Consider the following 12,941-nt stretch of genomic DNA (forward strand, 5'->3'; position numbering starts at 1 on the left):
ACAACCTGTCATCCACCCATTCACACACTGGTGATGGCAAGCTACAATGTAGCCACAGCCACCCTGGGGCGCACTGACAGAGAGGCGAGGCTGCCGGACACTGGCGCCACCGGGCCCTCTGACCACCACCAGTAGGCAACGGGTGAAGTGTCTTGCCCAAGGACACAACGACCGAGACTGTCCAAGCCGGGGCTCGAACCGGCAACCTTCCGATTACAAGGCGAACTCCCAACTCTTGAGCCACGATAATAATAATTAAGCAAATTAGCAATAAAATCTGTAAATTCACATTTTGCCTTAGTACGTGTTGAATTAATTTTGTGTAATCTGAATTTAAACTCACTTAGGGAACGTTTCAAAATTGTTAAACTGTTAAGCAATAAAGCGTGAATGCTTTCGAGTTTTGACTCTGTGTCTCGTGGTTTTCTTTCTTTTCCCACAGTGGTCACTTCCCAAAAATAAGCTTTCTGCTTTTTAAAAGAAGAAGCTTGTTGCGTTTCGCGCATGCGTAGTTTGCAGGTATGTGAGCGGAACACAGGAAGCGAACGTTTTTCGGACTGCTCCGCAGATGGTGCCGTCTGTTTTGCTTTAATGTGACTGACTCCACCTGCTTGACCAGTCGACTACTTTAAACCCTAGACGAAGATATCAGAAACGCGACACTTTGCTTTTTAACGATATCTGAGAAGCCTCGGCTGATAAATCCGGAGCTTGAGTGCGAGGTTAGGGCGTGTTTGACTCTTAACTGTTAGACAGACTGCCCCCTCCTCCTTCTTCTCCTCCTCCTCCTCCCCACTGGATGCTAACTCGGTAGCCTTTGCATGTCGTTGCAGTCGTAGTCAAAAGTTGTGTTTTCGTGTGCGTTTATTGTATTTATTCGGAGGTCCGTTGAGGAACAGACAAAGATGGGGTGTACGCTGAGCACGGACGACAAGGCGGCGCAGGAGCGGAGCAAGATGATCGACAGGAATCTGCGAGACGACGGCGAAAAGGCTGCCCGGGAGGTCAAGCTGCTCCTGCTTGGTGAGAGAAAGATGGACGGACCGAGGGAGGGACGGGGACTGGGTCTGTGTGTTTCTGTGGGACTCTGGTTGCCCAGGCGTAAAAACAACCCGATAAAGGTTTAAATAAGTTTTTGTAGCTGCTAAAATTCAAGTTTTACCCAGCCTATGAAGCAACAGAGGCAAAGGTGGGGAAATGTCGGGGCTTTATTTGAATGTTACGGTGGTGTTAGCTAAAAAAAGTTTGAGCTAGTGGAGTTCCTATCTTTTATCCCTTGTTGAATTACCTCTAATTGTAACTGTGCTGTTAACTAACACTAGATAAGAGCACACTGATTAGTTGCTTCCACAGAAGCAAACCGCTAATACCCAGCGGTAAGTCGGTAAGCTAATTTAACTAAGCAATTAGCTGCTTAGCTAGTGTAACGCCTCGGTGCTAGCTTGGATTTGTTAGCCGTCAGAAAGCATCAATAACTTTCTGTAATCAAGTGTCTGTGTTGCTGTCTTTCGTGACTCCGACTAATAGCACATCTTTTAATATGGCTTAAAGTACAATAGCTAGCTAGCTCCCTTCCTGTTTCTTCGTGACGTAAATAAAAAAGAAAGTAGACGTGCCCTTAGATCGGTTATCTGTACTATCCAGCAAATATTTGAAACTAACACTTGTGAGCAGTGTTAAAGTTGTTATCTGTTGGAACAGCATTAAAGTATGTGCGAGCTCCACTATTCAACAGGTCTCGAATAATACGCCCCCCCCCCCCCCCCCCCTCCTGCGAGACATGTTTGCTCTTCTGAAGCGTTGTACACACAATTTAAACCCTCTGTATCTATACCTGTTTGTATCTCTGTATGACTTGCTCTTATGTCATCCAAAACTGCATTATCCAAATGCTGTGTGGGGGAGCATTAGTGCTGCCATTTGAATATGTTGGCCTACCATGCAAATATGTTCAGAAAATTGCATACTTAAACTACTAATGCTGCCTAAAAAATGTTATGGCCCAGCTTTCAAATTATGGGATGTAAACCATAGATAAGCTTCCAGTTAACATAACCGCATGTCACATTTCTCCAGGATTATTTCACAGTTTTAAGGAAAGCTGCCACACCTCTCCATTCTTCCCATTACATGACCACTCTCGCCTATCTCAGCATGGATAGATGGGGTAGAGGTTGCATAGCAACCTATGCAGCCGGGTTGACAGTAATGCACGCACGACAGAAACGGTTAGTGCGTGCTAATGGGATGCCTGCCACAGCCATGCAGTCTGCAAGCTGTTTTTGAAAATGCAGTCTTATTCTGCATCTCGCAGCTAATCTCTGCTCAAGCAGGGCTGTGGCACCAGCTATTCTCCAGCATGGCTTCACAACCCCATACGTCCTGTTGTCAAGCCTGTGCGTCATTTGAGATGAAACCTTATTTGAATTTTCATGGTGCTTTTACCTGTCACGATTCCCACAACCACCTGCATGAGATGCAAGTTTGGTTTGTGGATTCATCATCTAATGGTCTGGCTAATCTGTTTAAACACAAAGATGTTTTACATCCACATTTGTGACGTTGAATATCTGGTGTAATGTTCACGTCTCTGAGGGAGACTGATATGTTCTCACTGCAGTTTGCTGCTCTGTAATGCTTCCCCGCTGGGGATGTATGCAATAATACAGTAATCAGCAAATGACAGGCTCTTGCAATCACTGCTTTGAGTGGGAGGGCTGTCTTAATTGTAGAGTTTTTGCAAGCAGCTTAAATGCAAATATGAGACAGGTTTTTATTTTTGTGTAGCATTATTTTTGCAAACAAATGACAGAAAAAGCTGCATAGGTGCAAAAACTGCAGAGATATCTGCATTTTATAAGTGTGTATTTTGTTTTCCCTGTCATCTCGTCTCTGTGGCAAAACATTAACCATTTTACTCCACCAGTTTTTGTCATAATTGGTTTCTATTATCCCTTCAATTTCAGCAGCTCAGTCAGGCGCAAGCGTGTTTGCAAATTAAATTTAAGTGATGTTTTCAGTACTGGTAGCTCTATTGTGTGTTGCTGTTTTCATATGGGATGATGAAGTGGCAAATCGCTCCAGCCACTGGGGAACTAAAAGTCCCGGGAGGGGCAAGCTAATTAAAATGTTGTGTGCTCATCTTAAAACATGCCTTAATCTCAGATGGAGTTGTTGAGCTTTATGTGAAATGAAACAGCATTGTATTTTTCTTATATTTTGATATGTGTCACCTAAAAGGCAGTAGTGGTATCACGCTGCCTTATATACTGTAGTGTTGTAGTCATACATAAATCATTGGAGATGCAGTTCAGAGTCCTGCCAAGCTGGTATGGGATGAATTTCTTACACAAGGAAGTTTAAGCTGTCTATAATCTCATTGACGAGACGATCCAATTAATTAATCCAATTGCGCTTTGTGACTCAACTAAATCTGACCTCAGACACCGCTGTGGGTGTTCATACACCACAGGCAGAACTCACTTAAAACTTGAAAAAAGTGCATTTAACAGAAGCTAGTCTGGCACCATTAACTTATCTTAGTGTTTTAAATGTAGGGCTGCACAGATACTCGAAATGAATCATGCAGTTTGGTGTTTAAAGGTAAACTATGCGTGTTTATTTCACACTGGTTGGCATTTAATGTAATTTTGTAGGTTTGAACTGTACCCGCTTCTGTTTTGAAATAATTAACACAATTGCTGTAATTTTCTCTAACTTCTGTTCTGTGTTTCAGGTGCTGGGGAGTCTGGGAAGAGTACCATTGTTAAACAGATGAAGTAAGCATGAATGAATCAGTAATACAGTTTAGAATACATCAAGCACTAAGATACTTGATGTATTTTTTTATTAAAAAGGGTGATCACAGTATACCAGTGCCAATCTCAGTGAATTCCCTTATGATGCATTAAGAGTATGGATTATCTAACGCAACTGTGATAATTAGAAATTATCACATGACACTCAGTTTTTGTTTGTGATGGAAATATTTGTTCTTTTTAATGTTAAACATACAGTATAAAATACACCATGTGGTGAATAGGCAATATGTGGAGCACAACCATTTCCTTCCCGCACAGGCAACAAAAAATGTTCTATTTTAATGGGCATGTCATCCTCATTCTACAACAGGGGTGGGCAATCTCAGTCCACGAGGGCCGGTGTCCCTGCAGGTTTTAGATGTCCTCGAACCAACACAGCTGATTTAAATGGCTGAATTTGCTTCTCAACATGTCCTGAAGTTCTCCAGAGACCTGGTAATGAACTAATCATGTGATTCGGTAGTGTTGACCCAAGATGAGATCTAAAACCTGCAGGGACAGCGGCCCTCGTGGACTGAGATTGCCCACCCCTGTTCTACAACATGAGAGACACACACAGTCAAATCTGAAGAAGAAGAAATAATCTACTCTCTAAATTATTCCCCATTCTTTCAGGGCAAAGATGTTTTAACTCTAGATTTAAATATCTGAGACTTCTTTTTTTAAAATAAGTGCAGTTTAAATGATACACCTTTGTTTTTCTACACTGTAAGGGAATGCAGGTGTAGCAAATCTAAGAAGCCTTTTTTTGACCATAAACTTAAACATAAAACCTTAAAAAAAATACATAAAAAGCAGCAAGTCATTAACCAGATTGTCCCATAGTTAATTATTTTTAATTCCCCCAAAAACATTCAGTAAAAAGTAATTGAGTAGAGGCTTACTCAAAAAACAATTGAAAGTTGTTCTGTTTTTATTTTACTTAATATCTGTCATATATGCTGCCAGAAGCTCAGGCTTCAGACTGCTCCAGACACGCAGTTTAAGATATTTATTCTGCTCTTGGCTCTGTATGATGTCAGAATGGGTATTCCTAATATTTTCATCTCAAGCACACCACTCTGGCTGTGAATACATAAGCCCCACATACCTGTCGTTTAGACCTTCAGTTTGTGAGGAGCAGCCAGTCAGAGATAAATGTCCTCATAGGGGGAGGAGCTACAATGCTTAAGATGATCTGAGAACCTGCATCATATCTCATCGAAAAATAAATAAGGATTATTTTCAACTGGAAATGATGCGGTACTACTCTAAAAATAGTCTAAGAATAAACACTAAAGAAAATAGAGGCATAAGAGCTTGAATTAGAATTTGATTTTAATAAGTACGGTTAATCATTCAAATTATACAAGTGATCAGTAAAAGTATAACTCTCTATATATTTTTAAGTCTGTTTGACAGAGCTTTGGTACCAACTTTCAGCCCATTGTTTAACTGAGAAGGCTCCTCCACTAGGTTGGTTCATTGTGTCATTTCTATTAAAACAAAAAAAGCAGCCACCAGGTTCACTTAGCTGGTGAACATGGTGGAGTATTAGGCAACTAATGAGCCAGACATTTCCCTCGGGAGCTGGGAGAGACCTAAAACAGAGCTAGAGCAAACGTGACTCCAGATGAGCAGCAGCATTTACTTGTATCTCCTGGATTTCTAAAGCAGTTGATTGCTTGTTTGGCCTTGTTGCAGATTTTAATAGCAATCTCTAACATGAAATGGACCATTATTTATACATTTTATAATCTATTTTGATATGTTAACTATCAACCAGTTTACCAGCATTTAAAGAACAGATTGAATCCCATTGTTTGTACTTATTGTATGAAATTAGAATTAACTGTGGCACGCCTGCTAATGTTCTCTCTTTGTGTTTCAGGATCATCCACGAAGCAGGCTACTCAGAGGAGGAGTGTAAGCAGTACAAGGCTGTGGTCTACAGCAACACCATCCAGTCCATTATTGCCATCATCAGAGCCATGGGACGCCTCAAGATTGACTTTGCTGATCAAGCCAGAGCAGTAAGTGACAGAAAACACAGCATCCAGACAACCTCACAGATTGTCTGTGGTAACAGCGGCTTAGTCATTTGCCTTATGGGCAGGGTTCTTTGCATTGCAACCTTCTAGAGAAAAAAAAGGATTAAAAAACTAGGTCTGTGCTTAATATCACATTTAAAACATTTAAAAATAAGAATATATCCCAGCTATCTATGGAGATTAAGAAATATTTAAAGATTATGACCAGGACAGTGGGGTGGGAGAGGGGAGTTTAGGAAATTTAAGTAGAAGATGTGCAAAGTCCATGTAATAAATCCAGTGTACAAAATTATTATAGCCTGATTTATAATAAACAGGCAACATTTCTGTTTTTCTCTCTCACTGGAGACGTCGTGGCCATTGTTTTATTTCTGTTTTCACAAGTCTAGTTTATTAATATCCTGTTTGGCAGATTTTTTTTAAACAGACTCCTGTTTCTTTTTGCAAATCTGTTTCTCCTTTTTCTTTTTTTCCCCTCTTGGCATAACAAAAGAGCTAGTCATTGTGTCTGCGTGACTGGCCTGGCTCTCTCATCGTGACCAAGTTTAATCCTGAAGCCTTTCTTTTCTGATTTTATGCTCTCTCAAATATCAAGGTTTTTGCCTCTGGCGTTTAGACACTGTGCCCCTTTTGAAATCTAATTTTATGTAAAGTATAACAGGTGAAAGACTGGGAAAAACACAGTTAATTAATTATTAATTTATCACTTTAGTTTGCACGGCCCGTTCGGCTAAGGAGTAACGACAATAGATGAATTGTGATCTTTCTAAATATAGAAAAAAATTAGCAAAACAAATCTAGTAAATCTTTGTTTCTATTTGATAATGAGTTAACCTTCTTTAGGCTGTTTTCAGTTAAGTGTCTCTGTGTCTTTAGGATGACGCGCGGCAGCTGTTCGTCCTGGCGGGCTCAGCAGAAGAGGGCTTCATGACCAGTGAACTGGCTGGGGTCATCCAGCGGCTGTGGAAAGATGGAGGAGTTCAAGCCTGCTTCAGCCGCTCCCGAGAGTACCAGCTCAACGACTCTGCAGCATAGTGAGTAGGATGCACGGACACGCATACTTCAAACAGTAGGGGACTGTCCTTGGAAGAATAACTCCCGCTCTTACGTCAGTGCTTTAGCTTGTTGCCAATCTTTCTTTCTCTTGTTGATTTTTCTCTTTCCAAAGTTACCTAAATGACCTGGACAGGATATCCAACAGTGCTTACGTTCCAACCCAGCAGGATGTGCTGAGGACCAGAGTCAAAACTACCGGTATTGTGGAAACACACTTCACTTTCAAGGATTTGCACTTCAAGTGAGTATAGCCACCATCATTGTTTTAGTTTTGTTTAAACACAGCAGTGTCTCGTGGTGCTCCATGTAAAGTCTACACTGACTCACATATGCCTGCCTTTATTTTTCATTTATGACGGTTAACCTTTAGAAGCCAAAATGGCTCATGGCTTTAAAAAAAGATAGTATTAGTGCATCTGAAGTTTTCTAAACAATTTAGACCAAACACTGTGACAGGAGTGCCTCCAAGAACCGAAATGTGACATGTAGTAGGTAATGGTTTATGGCTTTCTTATAGCCATCAATTCTTTCCTCATTTTCATAGCTCATAAAATCATTTGGTGTCAAAGGTCTCTCATTTGCATTGTTATAGTTTCAGAAAAAGCTGAAATGTGTTGCTTGTCATGTTTTAAAATAAACACATGGAGACCCAGCCACCAGCTAACATTTATGCATAAATCTATATTTAAAAGTAAGAGAGAGAGCGCATATTGCAAGGATCAGAATCAGCAAATTCAGGAGTTTGCACTTTGATAGAAGATGTCCTGCCGTTCCTATGTGAGGCAACCACTAGTAGTTGATGCCTTGTTCATGAAAAAATGAAAAGCTACGAGTGGTCGGACAGCATGTAGTCTCGTCACCTAATATCACACTGAATGCAAGAACACAGTAGCTTCATACTCTTGAAAACTAACTGAAAAAGCGGCTTTTAAAAGCTCTGACAGCTGTCCACAGTATTTTACACATTCTGAAAGATTTGCGTGTGTTTGTGTGAAAATGTCATCACCCAGATCATGTGAGTGTGTGAGAGTTGCATTTATTTAACAATATCTTTCTGTGATCTCAGAATGTTTGATGTTGGTGGACAGAGATCAGAGAGGAAGAAGTGGATTCATTGTTTTGAGGGCGTCACTGCCATCATCTTCTGCGTGGCTTTGAGTGACTACGACTTAGTGCTGGCTGAGGACGAGGAAATGGTAAGAGTTGTCTGACCCCGGCACACTCTGCCCACTAGTACGTCTCTGATCGGTAATCACTGTGCACTTCTCCTCCCGCTCAGAATCGAATGCACGAGAGCATGAAGCTGTTTGACTCCATCTGCAACAACAAGTGGTTTACAGAGACCTCCATCATCCTCTTCCTCAACAAAAAGGACTTGTTTGAGGAGAAGATCAAAAAGAGCCCCCTTACAATCTGCTTCCCTGAGTACGCAGGTGAGTCATATAAACAAACACTGACATGCAGAGCTGGTGCTTTATACATGCAAATAATGTCCTTTGTGTGTTGGCGGGGTATATAAATCATTAAGCCCAACTATGTATGCAGGATTTGGGCTTTTAATCGTGGATTTGTAATGATGTGTAGAAAAATTTAACCTTATTTAAACTGTTGTTTTTGTGTAGCATGACTAAGTCATATTTGGATTCCTTTATACTGTCAGAATCCTGTGATTATTGCTTTTAGAGCCTAACTTGTTTTGTAGCTACACAAAGGTGTGGCAGGCCCTGTAGATGAGACAGATGTTTTATCCCACTGCTCTGCTCTGGAGCTGTGTGGGCTGCTTCATGTTTAAACAATGCATTTTTGTCAGGTTCACAGATACAGATTAAATAGCCATGATTTTGGTTTGAATCTACACTCGAACACCATATCTGTAACATCATGCTGTCATCATCTATTTATATCGATGTGACGTAAGGATCCAGAGATTCAGTAGAAGATAAGTTTTAACCTTTTCTTCCCTAGGAGGCTCGCCGGGTCACGTTGTATTTATTGTGAAAGGACATTTTATGGTTTCCAAATGTGGTACACTCACTCAAGGGACCATTTCTGTGCCTAAAATAGATGTGGGGTTTGTCGTGTTTTATTTCTGCTGGTAAAGATTGAATTTTTAGAACCAGTTCAGTAATATTGGTGTCACACTTCTCATTACTTTGTGGTGGCCGTTTACTTCCTTATTTTACACACTGATAACTCACGTTAACTTTAAAAAAAAAAAAAAATCACACTCAGCTGTGATACTAAGCGAAAGTTTTTCAATTCATAAAGCCAGATGTTGTTCATTTTGACCTCAGTATTGACTTTTAAGTAAGAAATTTTAAGTAACAACCATAAGCTTAAAGTACAACTTCCTTTTTTTTAAAGGGGGCTGTGTAAAATACGAATGAAAGCAGAATGCAGCGATTTTCAAATCTCGTGAACTTCTAAAACTGCGAACAGTTATTATTTGAGGAAATATACTGGCTTATTTTAAATTTGAAGGCACATTTCAAAAAAGCTGGGACAAGGCATGTTTACTACTGTGTGGCATCACCTCTTCTTCTAACAGTGTGTAAATGTCTGGGTACTGAGGAGACCAGATGCCTGTACTGTGAAGCGGGACTTTGGCTTATCCAGTTAAATTGAGTGTTGATGCTGAGTTTCCTGTATTTAAATCAGTTTCCTTATTGCATGTAGTGTATGACATTTCAAGCACACCTGCTCTTCATCAGACCACTGTACTGGGTGCATTGCCATGGTAACTGATGCTGTGAACCATATTAGAGATGGACATGTATGAAATCACCACCTACTGACCAGTCAGTCCTCCGAATAATTGTTGTCATTTCTGGAAGATTCCTTAGATGCCTTTGTACTGAGACTATGAGGGACTAAAGTCTTTATAAATTCTGCAAATAATTTATTTAATGTTAATAATATTATTGTTCCATAAGCATAAATATTTGTAGGCTGCCTTTTGTATTTTAAATCAAATTTTTCACCTATTGTAGCTTTAAGCCCACGTTTGGATTCTGTTTTTAATATTCGCATGTTACACTCAGAATGTTAAACACCACAGAGGCTGCAGCTGAAAGAATAAAAACTAAGACAAACACCCAGTTAAACATTAATCTGTTTGAGCACTCGATTATAATCCATCAGGTTCTCCTGTGTTTTATTGATAGAGCTGTGTGTTAACTCACACAGTTTGCCTTCCTCCTTTTCTTCAAATATGCAAGACTTTTATTAAAATATAACAGATTTCCCATTTTACTGACCAAAACAGCTAAAGCCCTCACACATACAGTGCTGTTAATACTAAACTAGTATCCAGCGTCTTTCCTCTCACACACGTAATCGCTGATTTGCCTGCAGCAACTGTGCCACTTTCACTTTCAGTTAAACACATCATACTTTCAGTATTGTGTCTTACCTGTTGGTATTTTACTTGCTGTATAGTTTTATCTGCCTTTGTGAAGTCAGCCACACTGTTGCCAGCCCACTTATCTGTAATTGTGACTTGTGAGACAGTGCCAGGGAACTCCAGGGAACTCCCGGGATCTCCCGGATTAACTGCTTAAGCAGGACTTGCGGTCCAACAGAGGTAGCACATATGCTGTCCTCTCCAGTCTAAGGATGACCTGTCTGCCTGCAGGGAGCTCTGCTGTCAGATGGAGGCATTGTACAGCTTATCTGTGGGCCACTCTTGCTTGTAAAGTTGTCAGGACTTTTAGAAGACCTCTCTCTAAGACTGCCTTTTTTTTTTTTTTTTTTTTTTTTTTAAATACCCAATCACCAAAGTGATTGACTTGTTAGCAAAATTGTAATTCAGATGTTTGGTTTTTGGGTTTGTTTGTTGTTTTTTTTGTGGTTTTGTTTGTTTGTTTTCCCCTGCCTTTTGTTACCCTGTCCTAACTTATTCAAGACATGTTGCTGCAATCAAACTTGGAGTGATCCTAGTTTTATCTCATCTGTTTCTATGTTTTGAACAAAATTAAATGTGGGCTTGTGAGATCTGCACTTCCTTTTGGAATTAGCGTTATGGTAAAACATGCTTTTGCCCTTCTGTTATTCTCCGTAACCTGTCAGGTCCCTTGCTTGAATAAATGTCAAATTATAAACAAAGTCAGCCGAGAAGTAAATATTCTGCAGCCAGGTTGGAGAAAAACAAGGGCAACAATAAATCCGAATTGACACTGGAGCGGCATTTTTGGAAAGCATAATTAAATTGCAGCTTGACACCAGGCTGGAACTGCTATTTAACGGCCTTCACGGCCAGGTAGTGCATGCTGTTTATTTGAGACTGAGCTCAGGACAGGTGCCTGTTGAACATTGAACCACACAACACTGACACTCAACCTGTACGTCACTGCAGAGTGAAACGACTGGAGGTCAGCAAAGGAACAACTTTCACAGGGCGTTAAGTTCTATAGTTTTAAGTAGAACTCTAAAAGTGCGCACAGTCATATTCAGTTGATGAGAAACTGAAAAATAAGTGCATCTATGCATTTTTTTTTTTTTTATATATATATATGATGGCAGTGGAAAGACGGAACAGGCTTTAGATCTCATTTCTCCTTCTATTTCCATTTCCTCTTTATCCCCACCCACTTCATAGGCGCCAACACCTACGAGGAGGCCGCAGCATACGTCCAGTGCCAGTTTGAGGACCTAAACAAGAGAAAGGACACCAAGGAGATCTACACCCATTTCACCTGCGCCACCGACACCAAGAACGTGCAGTTTGTGTTCGATGCCGTCACTGACGTTATCATCAAGAACAACCTGAAGGACTGTGGTCTTTTCTAAAAGGTGACGTGTCATGTTTTGTCTGTGAACAGGCCGCCATATTTTCTGCCACATTTTCTCCTCTAACCAGGTTTTGGTTTGTTTGTTTGTTTTTTTCCCCCCCTGTTCAGGCAGCTTGGTGTCCGGTTTAATGAGTGACTTTATTCAAGAGGAGTGGAAGAAGCTTGGACTGATGTCACTTTTAACCCCTTATTAACTTATGTTCATCTCTAAAAGTTTAAAAATGGTATGTAGAGAAAACATTTTGTGTAAAATATTTGTACAACTGTCTATGGCCAGGGATTTTTTTCCTCTATTTTTAAAATGTGCTTCTTTTACCTTATTTTTATGTAAAAAGGGGGGCCTTTGCTTTTTCTTTTTTTGTCTGTGCATCACATTTTCTTTTTTGTAGTTGCTCGTGCCTTGCATGCCTTAGTTGCAGTGTTTCTTCTTCATTGTTCACTTGTTTATTTAGATGCCACCATTTAACTCTTCTCGAGTCCCTTCAATTCATACTATGTTTGTTTTTTTTAATAATTCTGGCCACTTCACTGTTATATATACATATTTTTGCCTCCTTGTATAAAACAAGCAAGACCAATTCACTCTGATGCTGACATACTGTGAGAGCTGTGTGGAAACTGATGTGTGGTTTGCATGGGTGATACGAGCGAGGGCAAGTGTGTGTGTGTGTGTGTGTGTGTGTGTGTGTGTGTGTGCGCGCACAATATAAAACAAAGGGACTTTATTCCTCTACTTGTCATCCTCTTTCAAAGTTTTATTTTTCTAAGAGACCAAAAAGGAGCTCCTCACGAATCAAAAAGTGCACCTTGTCGATGCGCTGCTACAAACATTCCCGATTGAACCATGAAGGAAAGGGAAGCTTTGAAAAGAGGATGCCAATGGTGGCCTTGTAGCAGACAGTAGGACCATATGTAGATATGTGTTCAGTGCATAGACACAGTTGATTTGGTTACAAGTGCACTGTTACTCATTATGACCTGTGAAGGTTTAAAGTTACATGCCCCCCCCCCCCCCCCCCCCCCCCTCCTCCTCAGCTCTGTTTCCATGAGATGGGGACTTTAGTGGACTAATCTCCATGATTTTGCTAATAAAAGGGTTGCTATGTTGAAACCATGGCAACTTATGCAAAAAAAACATGTTTGCCTCCTGTTTTTTTGTGTGTGTGTGCGTGTGTTATTTTATGAAAGGTAAGAAGCATTTTTAAATGCTTTTGAGAAATGTAGACCTTAAAAACCCATAACAG

General features: G+C 40.4%; 1 protein-coding gene across 3 annotated transcripts; it reads left to right on the forward strand.

Moving 5' to 3' along the window:
• Nucleotides 1-521: 521 nt before the first annotated feature.
• LOC147324512 (guanine nucleotide-binding protein G(i) subunit alpha-1) lies at nt 522-12,724 on the forward strand. Of its 3 annotated transcripts, none has more exons than XM_086298349.1 (9): nt 522-1,023; nt 3,737-3,779; nt 5,692-5,833; nt 6,728-6,885; nt 7,020-7,148; nt 7,974-8,103; nt 8,187-8,340; nt 11,505-11,698; nt 11,806-12,724. In XM_086298349.1, exons 1-8 carry the CDS (start codon nt 906-908, stop codon nt 11,693-11,695), a joined length of 1,065 nt encoding a protein of 354 aa, XP_086154475.1. In that variant the 5' UTR covers nt 522-905; the 3' UTR covers nt 11,696-11,698; nt 11,806-12,724. The 3 variants fall into 3 exon arrangements, with proteins under 3 accessions (XP_086154475.1, XP_086154476.1, XP_086154478.1); XM_086298350.1 differs by having other exon boundaries at nt 11,810-12,724; XM_086298352.1 differs by lacking the exon at nt 522-1,023 and adding an exon at nt 1,081-1,189.
• The last annotated feature ends 217 nt before the right edge of the window (nt 12,725-12,941 follow it).

Source organism: Aulonocara sp. 'chitande type north' Nkhata Bay, linkage group LG7, assembly GCF_057382095.1.
Source record: "Aulonocara sp. 'chitande type north' Nkhata Bay isolate Kocher_YH1m ecotype deep benthic linkage group LG7, A_spYH_male_GT1.1, whole genome shotgun sequence".
Lineage (NCBI taxonomy): Eukaryota > Metazoa > Chordata > Actinopteri > Cichliformes > Cichlidae > Aulonocara > Aulonocara sp. 'chitande type north' Nkhata Bay.